This window comes from Symphalangus syndactylus, chromosome 6 (genome assembly GCF_028878055.3).
Source record: "Symphalangus syndactylus isolate Jambi chromosome 6, NHGRI_mSymSyn1-v2.1_pri, whole genome shotgun sequence".
Lineage (NCBI taxonomy): Eukaryota > Metazoa > Chordata > Mammalia > Primates > Hylobatidae > Symphalangus > Symphalangus syndactylus.
The window spans coordinates 34,062,786-34,077,559 of record NC_072428.2 but is presented as its reverse complement, the minus strand read 5'-3'; the positions used below and the strand labels follow the sequence as shown (position 1 = coordinate 34,077,559).

The 14,774-nt window shown below is 40.8% G+C and overlaps 1 protein-coding gene across 11 annotated transcripts in view; it reads left to right on the top strand.

The window, feature by feature from the left end:
* Positions 1 to 5,779: 5,779 nt before the first annotated feature.
* Positions 5,780 to 14,774, top strand: part of ANO5 (anoctamin 5) — an 89,662-nt gene continuing 80,667 nt past the window's right edge. For 3 of the 11 annotated variants that reach the window (XM_063641911.1, XM_063641910.1, XM_063641909.1), the window contains exon 1: positions 5,780 to 5,990. In XM_063641911.1, coding sequence (XP_063497981.1) covers positions 5,981 to 5,990 — 10 coding nt within the window. In that variant the 5' untranslated portion in view covers positions 5,780 to 5,980. Of the gene's footprint in view, positions 5,991 to 7,673; positions 8,269 to 14,774 lie in introns of those variants that run through there. The other 8 variants (XM_055282128.2, XM_055282127.2, XM_063641907.1 and 5 more) reach the window with 7 other exon arrangements.

Genomic DNA, 14,774 nt, shown 5'->3' with positions numbered 1-14,774 from the left:
GGAAGACTCAAATATGAAAAGAGAGCCAATCAGAGAACATGCTATTGAGCTGGCTACCATTATGGGCAAATAAGTGTTGGTCTCTGCAGAACACCTAAAGAGCTATGCAAAATGCATCTCAGAATTGCCCCTTGAAAGAATGGAAAAAGAAAATATTTACCCATCATCACCTATTGTTCAGAGTTGCCCTGTGTTGCCCTAACTTCCTCCTACTTACAGTTTTGCACATATGTCAGGGTGGAATTGTGGACATGAATAGGCAACCCACATTATGGTGGTAGAGAGGCCCTGGGACAGAATGCACAAGGTATAAAATAGAGCTAAGGCAAGGTCCTGTTAAGTTATGTGTTCACAGATATTTACTATGGTAAAGATTAGAGTAAAAAGGCAAGCCAAAAATGTACAATTAGAGCAAGCATATCAGTGGATGCCAGGGGCCAGTGGATAGAATGAGGTGATTGACTACAAAGGTGAATGGGGTGGTTTTTGAAAATGTTCTATATAATGAATGTGTGATGTTTACATAAGCGTATACTGTACATGTCAGAAATTTCTCTAATTGTACTCTTATAATTGGCAATTTAATTATTAATACAAATATAATTACCAATATTGCTATGGTTTGGATGTGGTTTTTTCCCCACCAAATCTCACGTTGAAATCTGATCCTCAATTTAACAATGTTGGGACTAGAACCTAGTGGGAAGAGTTTGGGTTATATAGGCAGATCTCTCATGAATAGATTAATGCCCTCCTAAGGGGGGTAAGTTCTTTCTCTCACAGGAATGGATTAGTCCTCATAAGAGCAAATTGTTAAAGACAGTCTGGCTTCCTCAACTTTTCTCTCTGTTGATTCCTCTCTTGCCATGCGATCTCTTTGCACACGTCTGTTCTTCCACTTTCGTCCATGAGTTAAAGCAGCCTGAGGCCCTCACCAGATACAGCTGCTCAATCTTGAACCTTCCAGCTGCCAGAATCATGAGCCAAATAAACCTCTTTTCTTTGTCTTTGTAAGTTACCCAGCCTTGGGTATTCGGTAATGGCAACACAAAGTGGACTAAGACAAATATAAATTATACTTCAATAAAGTTGGTTGTTTTAAAAAAGGATGAGCCAAGACATGCAGTAAATACAAGAAATGTCTGATAAGCACGTATTTCATATAATCTTGAGATTTAATGCAGTAGCATATGCCAAGCATATTAATTGACACATAGAAAGTATTTAAATACTAGTAGTTATTATAATTATTAAATACTAACTGGAGATAATCCTGGTGATTTTGAAAGAAGTAGAAGAGTTGGAAAGTTGAACTAATTTAAGGAAAAATTAATTTAGCCATATATTTGTCCAAATTAGGGTAATGTAAGAACATATCAGTGACTTACAAATTTTGTAAGTAATTAAGAAATTTTCAATGAGAAGTAAGTGTGGAGCTGAATATTTACATGAGTCCTTCAAAAAGTGATGGTTAATGGAATAAATGAAAATAACAGGAAAGACTTTGCTGAAAGAAGACAAATAGTCAAGGAAGTAATAGAGGATACAAAAGATGAAAACTTACATTCATTTAATGTCTACCATGTGCCAAAGACATTATTATTATTTAGTTTTCATAACAACAACATTTGGTGGATATGATTACTTCCATTATATAGGTTAGGAAAGTAAAGCTTAGAGGTTTGTGAACCTGCTAGTTCAAAGTTGTGTAGCCAATAGGTGGTTGAGTGAGAATTCAAAACTAGAACAGATTTGCTTGATCCAGAATGGTATGACTTTATTGTCCATTCATTTCCTTCTACATTGTACTGCCTGTAAAGTGGGAGTCCGTTATGGGAGGAGACTCAGAATGTCACAGGTCTTGCAAGCTGTTGTGGAAAATTTGGAAAGAGGCATTGGATTTAATGACTGATACAGGTCAGTGAAGAATGATCTTGGAGAGAACAGTTTTCTTCAGTGGCGTGGTAGTGTTCAAAACAGGATTTGATGGTAAAGAAAATGTAGAACCAGTGTGTGTAGACTCCTTGATGGAAAAGTTTATTGGTAAAAGATCAGAGGGAAATTGCAATATAGATTTGTCCATTCAAACCCCAAAGTCCAGATTCTTACTGAAATATTTGATGTAGCCAATATACAGCAGTTGGGTTCAATTTTGGCCCCTGTTTATGTGTATTCTAAAGAAAAATAACAATCCTAAGCATATGCCACTTAAATAAGAGGATTTGATTATACTATGAAACACTTGTGACCATAGGAATATAGCAGTGCTAAGTCAAGATAGGTCTTAACTCACCTCTTCCTGTCATTTGCTGCCATTGTTTGCCAGAGGTCTAGCACCTGTCTTCAGAGGAAAGTGAAAATGTTAGTGCTCAGATGGTGGGATGAATTCCTGAATTGCTGTTGGCTCTAGTAGTTTCTTCTGATCAATTTTATAGTTTCTTTAGAACTAGAAAATTAGTTCTCAGAATGGCACTTGGCCACCCAATGTGTATAATACAATTACTCAACCAGCTGCCTGAAAGCAAGGGACAACAGAGAAGTCAGCTACTGGCTGACTCAGGCAACAGGAAATTTGATGATATTCCTTGGTCAAATCCTTCATTTAACATACATTTATATAGAACCTTTCTGTGTCAGGCACCATTCTAGGTACCACAGACACAACAATAAAGAGAACTGACAAAACCTCAGCCTTCATGGAGTTTATATGCTAACACATATGCATAAACAAACACATATAAAAATCCAGAAAGTCATTACTGCTGTGAAGGCAAACAACACAGAGTAAGCAGATACTGATGTTGGGTTGTTGCCTTAGGGTGGTCGGCAAAGTTGTTTCCAGGGAAGTGACATTTGGATGAAAAACTGAATAATGTAAGACAGTTAACCATCACACATCTGTGTGAAGATCTTTAGGAGGAGTGGGGGAACAGCAAGTGCAAAAGCCCTGTGATGGGAAAGTGCTTGTTATGTCTGAAGGACAGCGGTATGACACCATGGCTGGAGTGTAGTGGGGGAGGGAGAGAGAGGTGAGAAATAATAATGGAGACTTAGTTAGAGCCACATCATGTAAATAGAGCTTTTGCAGTCCTATAGACAAGAACTATGTTTTGATTTTTCCCTAAGTCCACAAAATAGTTCGTGATAGAAAGCCATCAAAAGACTGAAAACGGGAGTATTATTTGTAACCTCAGTTGCTGTTCCATGCAGGCGTAGGAGAGAATAATGATTCCTTGCTCCATATCTATTGCTGGAACAGTTCTCCATGATCTCTTTAGTCTGAGGACAAATGACAGTTTTCTGGTTACAAGACAGAGAGGATATGCCATCCTAGTCAATGAGATTGGGAAATATCAAGCATGCATGTAACTGCCAAGTATTAAACCCCATTTTCTGATGACCACTAGGGTTCCAGGTATCAGCCCATAAAGTGAGCTTTTTCTGAGAAGAATGAAAGATGGCAGGCAGAAATGAACAAGCTAGTAAAGAGGACTGAGGCTTATTGTTAAGGTCTGGGGCCGAAAAATGTCAGGATTCAAAGTGATCAATTTGGAAAATAAAGAGATTTGGACCCTCCTCTGAAACCAGGGAGTAGTGAATATGTGGAGTCAGAAAGTAACTGCAAATACTGGAGAAACTGTGGAAGCAGCATTTTGTAGGAGTGTGGGGAAAACAACACCCTCAACTACTATTCCTACCTTCTGTTAAATCTATTACTTTAACTTTACCTCTGCCAGCCAATAAAACTTTTTCATGTTTTGGTACATTTTAATTGTTTCCAAAGTCCTTTCATGCATAGGATTTATTTGACTTTTACAACAACCTGAGAAATGCCTGGAACAAGTCAAGAAACTTCACATCCAGAGAAGGGAGCTGGGGATCAAAGAAGCCAAGTCATCTGTCCATAATCATTGTGCTGCCCACCTTATTAAGGAGTAAGGACAGGGATTTAATGCATGTCTTTTCACTCTTGCACAATGCTCCATGTATTTGAGTATGGCATTTTATGTGAACTGCAGAGATATTCAAAATACATGGAATAAATGAAATTTTTAGGTGTTAAGAAAACTATTGCATGATAAGAAGTCCAAAAGGAGGGAACTTCCAGGAGTCAAAGCTTTGACATGTGAAGAAATAAAAAAAAAGCAAACCAATCCAGGCCACAGATGGGAGGTACCACATCCTTGCTTTAAATACTAGAAGGAAAATATATTCATTAGGTGGCTTCCTAAGGCCTTTACTAGTCTTAGGAGTCTAGCTTGTAAACTTATGCTCTTTAATCTGATTAAGTTCAGTGATTCGATCAGCCTGCTAGAATAATAAAAACTTCACATGCAGGGGTTGCTCAAGAGTGTACATTTAGCTTTCATACAGCTTAGGCTCTTTTTTTCACACACTATACACTTACATTCCTGAGATGCCTTTCCTACAGGGAATTCACACTTTTACTGATCAGCAGGCATACAAATACTGTCAGGTGCCAGTTGATAGTTTAGTTTCCAAAATATCACCATTTATATCTTTATAACTATGCTTACATGATCGTTTAAAAACTTTGGCATACTACTCAGTATAAGATATAAAAGGCAAATAAGAAAAAGTGTTACCAGATGCTTGTAATAATTTAAACAAAGGCTGAAATCATTTGGACGGTTAAAAAAAGACAACTTTTGGGCTATATTCAATACTTAACTGAATGTTCAATTACATTAAAGGAACATGTATAAATTACTCAGAACATAATTCTGGAAATGTATGGTTAAAGATTGTATCTAACGAGGCAGAGTATAGTGATGAAGGAGAAAATGGGCATATCCTAAAAGAATAATTGGATAAGCAATATAAAATATGTCAATGATATGAATACAGATAATATTTCTCTCAAGATCTAAAGAGTTATGGTCACAACCCAGACCTTTATTAGAAGAACATAGCTGGTTTTCAACTCTTGCTAACAAAGTTTAAAGCATGTTGATAAAAATCTAAGCAAATTCAGCCTCAAAATGTTTCATTTAATTTGGAGCAAAATCATCAACATATAATGTCTTCTCATACACATCACTTCAAATACAGAACAGAATAAAAAGACATGAAACAAGGAACTATATAAAATAATAAAAAAAATTTTATTTTCTTTATTTTAACTTAATCTATATAAAGCAAAGATTCTCCCCAGCTCTTAACTCACAATGTCCACAGCATCTAGAAAAATACTTGATTTCAGGAAAAATATTAGAAAACATTCATATTGTGGAAATTTTCTTAGAAGCCCAAACAAGGATTAATAATCAAGAGATGATAACCAAACACTTCTATCACAATTAGTCATTATAATTTAATGTGTAAATCTATGCTTATGTATAGTCACCTTTCAAACACAATTTCAAATTACATCAGGTAAGGAATTGCCTACATATAGTCTCAAATCACTTGACTAGAGCTCATGTATTCCTAGACATATAGGCAGAAAAGTAAGGTATGGGGCGAAACTGATTTCCGGTTCGGTGGTTAATCATAACCTTTACCAAAACACTTCTCTCTAGGCCTGTTTCCTCATCTGCAAAAGGTGATTTTCAGTTCTGAAATATCAATAGAATGGTGGGTGGGGAGGGGAATGCAGTAGCAGAAAAATGAAGAAAGGTCAAGACTTCTTTGGTCACCTCATCCTAACTTTCAAATCACCCCATCCTTGTCCTAAACTCAGAGTCACTGATATGGTTCGCTGCGTGGCATGCCCAGCGAATTGTAATAATTCTCACCCTGAATTGTAATAATCCCCACGTGTCAAGAGCAGGGCCAGGTGGAGATAATAATGGGGGTGGTTTCCGCCATGCTATTCTAGTGGTAGTGAGTAAGTCTCAGGAGATCTGATGGTTTTATAACTGGGAGATCCCCTGCACAAGCTCTTGCCTTCCCCCCAAGTAGGACGCACCTTTGCTTTTCCTTTGCCTTCTGCCATGATTGTGAGGTCTCCCCAGCCATGTGGAACTGTGAGTCCATTAAACCTCTTTCATTTATAAATTACCCAGTCTCAGGTATGTCTTTATTAGCAGCATGAGAATAGACTAATACAGTCACTCCCTCCTCAGCACTCAAGACTCTCGGCTGAGACCTCTACCTCGCTGTTAGTTCATCATAAGTCTTATTTCCCCCCATTAGACAGTGAATCTAGTATTTCAATTATTGTGTAGTTGGCAGTTGATCGGGTCTCAAAAACACAGAACCAATGCAGAGGGGCCTGTGAGGAGTGGAAGGACCCATTCTGCTTGAGGTTAAAGTTCTGGTTGGGGTGGGCAGGAAGTGGAGGGGGGGAAACAAAGTAACCCTTTGAAATGGAGTAGGGATCAATGTAATATGAGTTAATTTTCTTTTCTTTTTTTTCTCTCCTTCCTTCCTCCCTCTTCTTTTCTTTTTTCTTTTTTTTACTTTCTTTTGAGACAGAGTCTTGCTCTCCATCACTTAGGCTGGAGTGCAGTGGGATGACTGTGGCTCCATGTAGTCTCAATCTTCTGGGCTCAAGCAATCTTCCCACCTCAGCCTCCCGAGTAGCTGGGACCACAGGTGCCTGCCACTATGCTCGGCTAATTTTCCGATTTTTTGTAGAGACGGGTATCCCTATGTTGCCCAGGCTAGTCTTGAACTCCTGAGCTTTCAAGCGATATCGTCCAGCTGAGATGATGACAGGCGTCATCCCTGCTGGACTATAATATGGGTTAATCTTAATAGCAGCTAAATGTTTAACACATTTTATGCCAAGGACTGTGCACCGTGCTTCTCACAACACCCTAGGAGATGGGTACTATTATCATTCTCCTTTAAATATGTGGAAACTGAAACTTAGAGAAACTTGCCCCACACTATCCAACTCTTAAGGGGCAGAGGCTGACTTGGAACTCAGGCCACAAGGGATGACCTTCCCCCACCTGTAGAGGGCAGAGATCCTGCTGGGAGCCCAGGAAGCAGGCAGGGCCAGGAGAAAAGTTAATACTCCCGCTCCAGACACTATGAGGAAGGGGTTGCTGGCACCTTGGAGTCTCCAGACATGCGCCGGCCTTAAATAGGGAGGGGTTCCTTTAAGTGAGAGAGACTTTTCCCCATGCGACAAAAAGTAACTCCCAACTGGGAGGGGGTTCTCTCCGAGTGGCATGCAGGGTGAGCTTAGAGCCAAGCGGATCGATGAGGACCCGGCCAACCGGCTGAGGGAGCATCAGGACCCCCTGCGGGGATCGGAGGAGGAGGATTCCGACAGGAGGGAGGCGGAAGCCCTGGGGAAGCAGGATTCCTGGTCGTGGGTGGACCCAGTGGAAAAGGACGTGCGAAGCCTGTAGAGAATGGAGCAGGCCGGCCAACCGGGCCGGGGGGCAGCGGGTCCCGAGGAGAGACTGGAGGTCGCGGGTCCCGAGGAGAGACTGGAGGTCGCGGGTCCCGAGGAGAGACTGGAGGTCGCGGGTCCCAAGGAGAGACCGGAGGCAACGGAACCCGAGGAGGGACGGGAGGCTGCGGGTCCGGAGGAGGTGCGGGAGGCGGCAGAGCAGGGACCTGGGGACGGCTTGAGCGGAGAGGAGGGGGCCCGCATGGAGCCAGCCGGGCCGGGGGGCGGGGAGATGGCGGTCTCCGAGGGTGGGGCGCCGGCCGGTCTTGCGGCCTGGAGGCGGGGAAAGAGGCGTGGAAACAGGGACGGAGCGAAGGGGAAAGGAAAGCTGCCAGAGGGCAGGAGTGGAAAGGACCCTGGCGAGCACCGGGAGGAGTGGCGGCTGCGGGATCAGCTGCCGAGCAGGCACAGGGACAGGTGCCTGGAGAAGTACTGGGAGAGCGCCCAGGAGCGCTACCGGGTGAGGGTGGGGAAGCGCAGGGCCAAGCGCGCGAAGCAGGTTGTCGGGGACCGGGTGGAGTGGAAGTACCCGCTGGAGAGGAAGGCCGGCTGGCTGAGGCGCCCAGAGACGGTGGAGTCCGAGGAGGAGGAGAAAGAGGAGGAGGAGGGGAAAGAGGAGGAGGAGGAGGAGGAGGAGGAGGAGGAGGAGGAGGAGGAGGAGGAGGAGGAGGAGAAGAAGAAGAAGAAGGAGGAGGAGGAGGCCTGCAGAAGGAAGAGCAGCCCCTTAGAAGTCCAGCAGCAGCAACTCCGGCGGCCCAGAGTCAGATTCAGCACCTGCCTCAGATCTCCACGCCTGTCTCAGCTGCCCCTCTCCTGCTGCCTCTCGGGCACCAGTGTCATTAACGAGCTGGTGAAGATGGGCGACGCGGATCTCCTCGAAGTGTTGGCGGAGGAAGGTAGGACCGCGCCAAGAGGCGTCAAGGGAGAGCCGGGCTGGCTGCCTGCACCCCGCCACCCGCGGCGCAGGGGCCCCGGGGGACGTTGGCGGTCCTGCGGCCTGAGTCCTAGGGAGGTTCGCTGCGTGGCGTGCCCAGCGCGAAACCGGGACTGCGGGGCAGAGTCCCCCGCCTAGGGTGAATAGGGTTGGTTTCGGCACCCCACAGATTTCTCTACTGCTCCTGCGCGCCAGGGACCTGCGACCTGTGACCCCTATGGTTCCGGAACACCCTCCTTGCTCCCCTGCAGGCCTGGGAACCGCCGAGTAATTCAGGGCTGCTAGGCCAGCGCTGCTGTGCTTGGGCCTCCGAACCCAGCCAATGGAAATGAAGGCTTTCAAAGAAAGCAGCAGTATAGAGTGCAAGACAGCTATCCCATGTGTAAAGAGCTGGTCCTTGAGTCTTATTACCTGACTCTCTTTGCCCGTTACTTATTATGCTTTGAGATGCTTGTTAATTGTAGTAGTAGCAGATCCTAAAATCTATCAGTTTGAGATACTGACAGCCATATGCACTTGGAAAAGCTGCTGCTGCTGCTGCTGTTGCTTTTAAACAGCTTACATTAAGCCCTTTAGTTGAGAAATATTTATCCATTGTTTGCCAAAGCCTTTACACCACCTGTATTCCGTGGACCTATTTTAATACACGTATTTTCGTTAAAATGCGCATACTATTTTGCTGCTATCTCCAGGACCCCAGTTCCTTCAATGATACTTTATTTTCATGTCTTGTTTAGTGTTGGATTTAAACATGGAAACAGTTTTCCAAAGTGACAAAAGATCTGATCATTACTATTCAGTCTTCAAAGGCACCGGGAAATGCCGTGTGTTACTGCATCTTCCTCGTTCCCTTTTTTAAGCAGCTTTATTGAGATATAATCTATATACTGTAAAATTCACCTATTTGACGTGTAAAGTTGGATTTTTTAGTGTATTTACAGAGTTTTGTAACTATCATCATAATCTAATTTTAGAACACTTTCATCACCCCAAATAGAAACCTCTTAGGCAGTCACTTCCCATCCTCCCCACTTCCTACCAGTAATCTCTTTATTGTCTCTATAGATTTGCCTATTCAAGACCATTCATATAAATAGAATCATACAACATGTGGTCTGTTGGCTTCTTTCTCTTAGATTAATGTTTTTGAAGTTAATCCATACTGCAGCTTTTATCAGTGCATCATTCTTATTAATTGCCAAATACTATTCCGTTGTAGAGATATAGCATACCTATCCATTCATCAATTGGTAGGATTTGTGTTATTTCCACTTTTTTTTGCTTCTATGAATAATGCTGCTATGAACATTGATGTATCAGTTTTCTTATGAACATATGTTTTTATTTTCCTTGGGTATATATCTAGGAGTGGAATTGCTGGATTATGTGGTAGCTTTATATTGAACATTTTAAGAAACTGCCAAACTGTTTACCAGGCAGCTGCATGTTACCTTCCCATCAATAATGGATGAGGGTTCCAATTTCTGTACATCCTCACTAACACTTGTTATTGTCTTCTTTTATTATAGCCATCCTAGTGGTTGTAAAGTGGTATCTCAATGTGATTTTGATTGTATTTCCCTAGTGACTAATGTAGCAAGTATTTTCTTATACTTATTAGTTGTTCATGTTTTTGGAGAAGTGTCTATTCAGATCATTTGCCTGTTTACAAAAATTGAGTTGTCTTTTTCATCGAGTTGAAAGAATTCTTTATATATTCTGAATACAAGTCCCTTATTAGACATATGATTTACAAATATTTCCTCCCATTCTGAGTGTTATCATTCTATGTTCTTGATGGTGTCAGTTGAAGCATACCCCCCTTATTTTTTATTTTATTTTATTTTTTGAGACAGGGTCTGGCTCTGTTGCCCAGGCTGTAATGCAGGGGCATCATCTCTGCTTACTGAAACCTCTGACTCCCAGGCTCAAGCGATCCTGCCATCTCAGCCTCTGGAGCATCTTGGACTATAGATGCTGCACCACGACCTCCCCAGCTAATTATTATTATTTTTTTATGAAGATGGGGTTTCACCCTGTTGCCCAAGTTGGTCTTGAACTCCGCAGCTCAGCTGATCCACCTGACTTGGCCTCTCAAATTGTTGGGATGACAGATGTGAGCCACAATGCCCAGTCACACTCCCCCATTTTAAAAAAAAAGGCCTTTGTAATCTATTTATGCTTGCATGTGATCCAAATTGTGCCTCTGATTGGGGTGGAGGTGAGAGAAAAAGATATTTATGAGGAATACCCTATATTTGATGGCTGGGGCTAATTACTGCATTCTGCCCAAATTCCTGTATCTAGGTATATTCAAAGATCCAGAACCCAAGCAGCGGGGAAGTGTGGCATTGATGAGAGCAGGGCCTAAGGAGCAGCATAGTTCAGGCCACTCATATGACTCATATATTTTTAGATGTTTCTTAACATGTCAGTTCTTTTGCTGGTTTAGTTTTACTGCCCATTATTGAGACCTGTGTTCTTATTAGGTATCTTAGCCCACTTTTTTTTATTGCTACAACAGAATACCACAGCCTGGGTAGTATATAAAGAAAATATTTCGCTTTTGGTTCTGGAGTCTGAAAAGTCCAAGAGCATGATATTGGCATCTGACAAGGACCTTTGTGCTGCCTCTTAACATGTTGGAAGGTCAAGGGAGCACATTCGACCAAGAGATAAATGTGTCCAAACTTATCCTTTAATTAGGAACCCAATTCTAGTGTAACTATCCCACTCCCAAGAGAATGGCATGAATTCATTCATGAGGATGGAGCCCTCATGACGTAATCACCTCTTCAAAGCTCTACCTCCTAATACCATTAAAATGACAGTTAAATTCCACCATGAGTTTTGGAGGGATATTTAAACCATAGCATTAGGGTGTATGAAAAGTTCATTGTTATGAGTTTTTTTTTTTTAAATGAACATTCCAGTGGATTTTTAGAATTCTGCTTCCAGATATATTTTCTCTTAGAGTTAAATGACACTGTTGGCTGGGTGTGTTGGCTCACGCCTGTAATCCCAGCACTTTGGGAGGCCGAGGCGGGTGGATCACGAGGTCAAGAGATCGAGAACATCCTGGCCAACGTGGTGAAACCCCGTCTCTACTAAAAATACAAAAATTAGCTGGGCGTGGTGACATGCACTTGTAGTCCCAGCTACTCGGGAGGCTGAAGTGGGAGAATCCCTTGAACCTGGGAGGTGTACGTCGCAGTCAGCCAAGATTGCGCCACTGCACTCTAGCCTGGTGACAGAGCGAGACTCCATCTCAAATAAATAAATAAATAAAATAAATAAAAAATAAAATAAATGACACTGTTATGAAAACAAAAGTGTTGGCTGAAGAAGGCTGAAAAATTCAAGTTCCAGAGCATCAATTTTTAGTAGCTACTTTCATTTCTACGTTGTAAAATATAAGCAGACTTTTTAGACTAAATTTACCCATATAGGTAAGCCTAGATTTTGTATGTGCTTTCTAAATCACCTTTAAATACTGAATATGAGAGTCAATTTATAAAATTGATTGTAAGAGAGACAATGTAACATTTTGCCTTTTAGACGTAATAGATCTAAGATTTATTACATCTCTACTTTTTTCACAATTAAACACATACGGAATCAGTGATCTCCAGTTGACTAATTTCCTACTATCTTCTAATTTTAAAAATGAAATTCTAATGGCAGAAGTTAATAGAGCATTTAATTAGTGACATAAACAAACATTGCCAGTAAAATGTCATTGCTGGAATTTAACTGTTTTTATTTTTTTCTTTTGAGGTCTTACTCTGTTGCCCGGGCTGGAGTGCAGTGGTGTGATCATAGCTCACCATGGCCTCAAGAAATGTTCATTCTTTAGCTGATTTATGGTGCAGTTAGTATTGGAAAAAACAGTTTGAGAGTTTAGCATTGGAAAAGACAGATTAAAAGTTGAATGTTAGGTTGTTTGCATCTTTACAGCTACGTTAAGCATTGTGTTCAACTAAGCCGCCTGTCTTTAGTAACGTTAATATTTGATTAGAAATATTTTATTTTATACTGCTAGTAAGAGTGTAAACTGAGAAGACCAGTTGGTAAATACAAGTGCTATTTTTGGGCTGTGGATTTGCTGGAGTGTGTATTCTTAGTAATGTGCTTTCAGTGAAAACTCAAGACTCAGTCTTTAGTCTGGCTTTACTTTTGGCACGTATTTGATGATTCTCCACAGTGATTGGTACCAAATGTTTCATATCCCTGGAATCTAGCCCTCAGGGAGAGTATAGTGCTATCCATTCATTTTAGAGGAAGTTGGAGGAATAGAAAGAAGCTGACAGAGTTGTTGGCTTCAAATCCCGCGTCTTCAGTCAGGCCTCTGTTTTGACAGAGGTTTGGTGATTATGCATAGTTACGGCATCTTTATGCTCCATGAGGGAGTATGAAAGTGTCTGAGTCTATGGTCTGTGTGAACATCTAATTGTGAGGGTGCAGCATGTGAGAGAGCTAGTGAGCAGTAAGTGTGCAGGGGTGAGAGAGGGAGCATGGTGTGTGTGGAAATAAATCTGTCCTCTTGAATGTCCCGGTGTTTCACAAAGGATGCAGTTGACGAAATGTGTCCCTGTTGGTTCTCCAGAGCTGACAGTCTTGTGGAGGGATGTGTAATTGAGCTAGGTGTCCAGAGAGGGCTGCATTCAAGGTGGTATGGGAGCAGGTGGGAGGCCAACCCAGGGGACAGTTGAGGTTTCAGGCAAGGCCTGAAAGGAGGAAGTCTAGGCTGATGTAATGTGAAAAATAAGCAGGAGTTAGAAAGGGAAGAAAACAGGTGTTAGTTCTAGAGAAAGAAAGCTATAATTTTAAAGGTTAAAGTGTGAAAGGAGAGCTAGTAATAATGGGAGGTAATCTGGAGGATTCCTATTGTCCCTTTTCTACATTCTCAAATAAATGCATTGCATCAAATTTTAATAGCAACTTGAAAATATTTTTTCACCTGCTTGTTTTATGTTAAATGGAACAAAAGTAATTAGGAAAAAGAGGGGCTAGTGTTTGCAGTTTTTCAACTTTCTTTTTGTAAAAATAGAATTGTAAAACTCTTTAAACCTAGCTTAAGCTTTGCAGTTGCTTGATTATTCTGTGATTGGAACTATATTTTGTTTGATGCATTGTTCTTTGCCATAATAGTGACTGTCTTTGTCCTTTAAAAAAAAAAAAAAGCCTCTCTAAGTCAATGTTAACTATCATATCTTGAGAGACAAGGCTTGTATTTCTTAGAATCCTATTCTTTATCTATTCATTATAAAGCCATGCTAAATTGGTCTCCTTTTCATTCACAGATCTAATGAGAGATGATCAGGATCAGAATCAACTGAGTTTTGAGCTATATGTTTAGGCAGTAATAATGGGTAAAACCCATTGATGATAATACTGTATGATGTTTAGTATTTTTCAAAGCATTTCTCGTTAGATTTGTATCTTTTACATGAGAAAGCCTTCACTCAGAAAGTTAAGTGGTATAGCTATAGTTGGTTAGTTTTCATGTTTTGCTTAGAGTAAAACATTTTAAGAGCAGATCCTGCAACACAAAGATCTGAATACAAAAGGAGTTATTTCAATTTTATTCTGACATTCTGAAACTTAGCCCAAGGAATTTATAGCAGTTTTGAAGCTTAATAGTAGAATAGAATAATAACAACAATATCAACAAGAATAACATCCATTTACCTCCTATATGCCAAGTACATGCATTATCTATTTAGTGCTTACACAAACATTATGAGATAGACATACCGCTTATGACAGTTGAGAGCTTTGAATTTATGTTATACTCTTGCAGTGGAGGCTAGGAAATGTTTTGTTTGCTTGAGTACATTACTAAACCATATAATTAGGGTTCTATTAGCAAAGAAGGAGGAGGAGGAAAGATATTTGTCAGTAGCCTGTAGCCTCTGCTGTATTAATCACCCACCATTATCAGTCTTTCCTATTTTATTAAATGACATCTTCTCAAATTTCTCATGCCTAGGAGTCTTCTATTTCTTCTTAACATAACATATTTTTATGAAAATAGGTATATTTTCTAAAACAAAGTAAATTTAGTGATAAGAGCGCATTGTTCTACTTAAAAAAAATCTCTTTAATCTCTGGCCTGATAAAATACAGGTATTCTCATATCTGCATTTAATTCACTCTGTTGTGATGTGTTGTGTTTTGGTTGAAGTGTCTGAAGAAAATCTGGCCTCTTAGAGATCTGTAGTTGAAAAGGGAGGATAATTTTAAAGAGTTTTTGAATAATTATGGATATTCTTCTCTGATTTGCCCCAAAATTCAACGAATAATATGTTCTTTAAAGTTAGATATAATGTAGAATTTGAAACCATTGAAATGAACTCTTATTTCACTGCTGCATTAAAATCTATTGGTCTGTCCTTCACTTTAAATGTATCTTTTTCTCATGCATGGTTTTGTAACATCATGTATTGCTTATTTGGAAAACAGTTA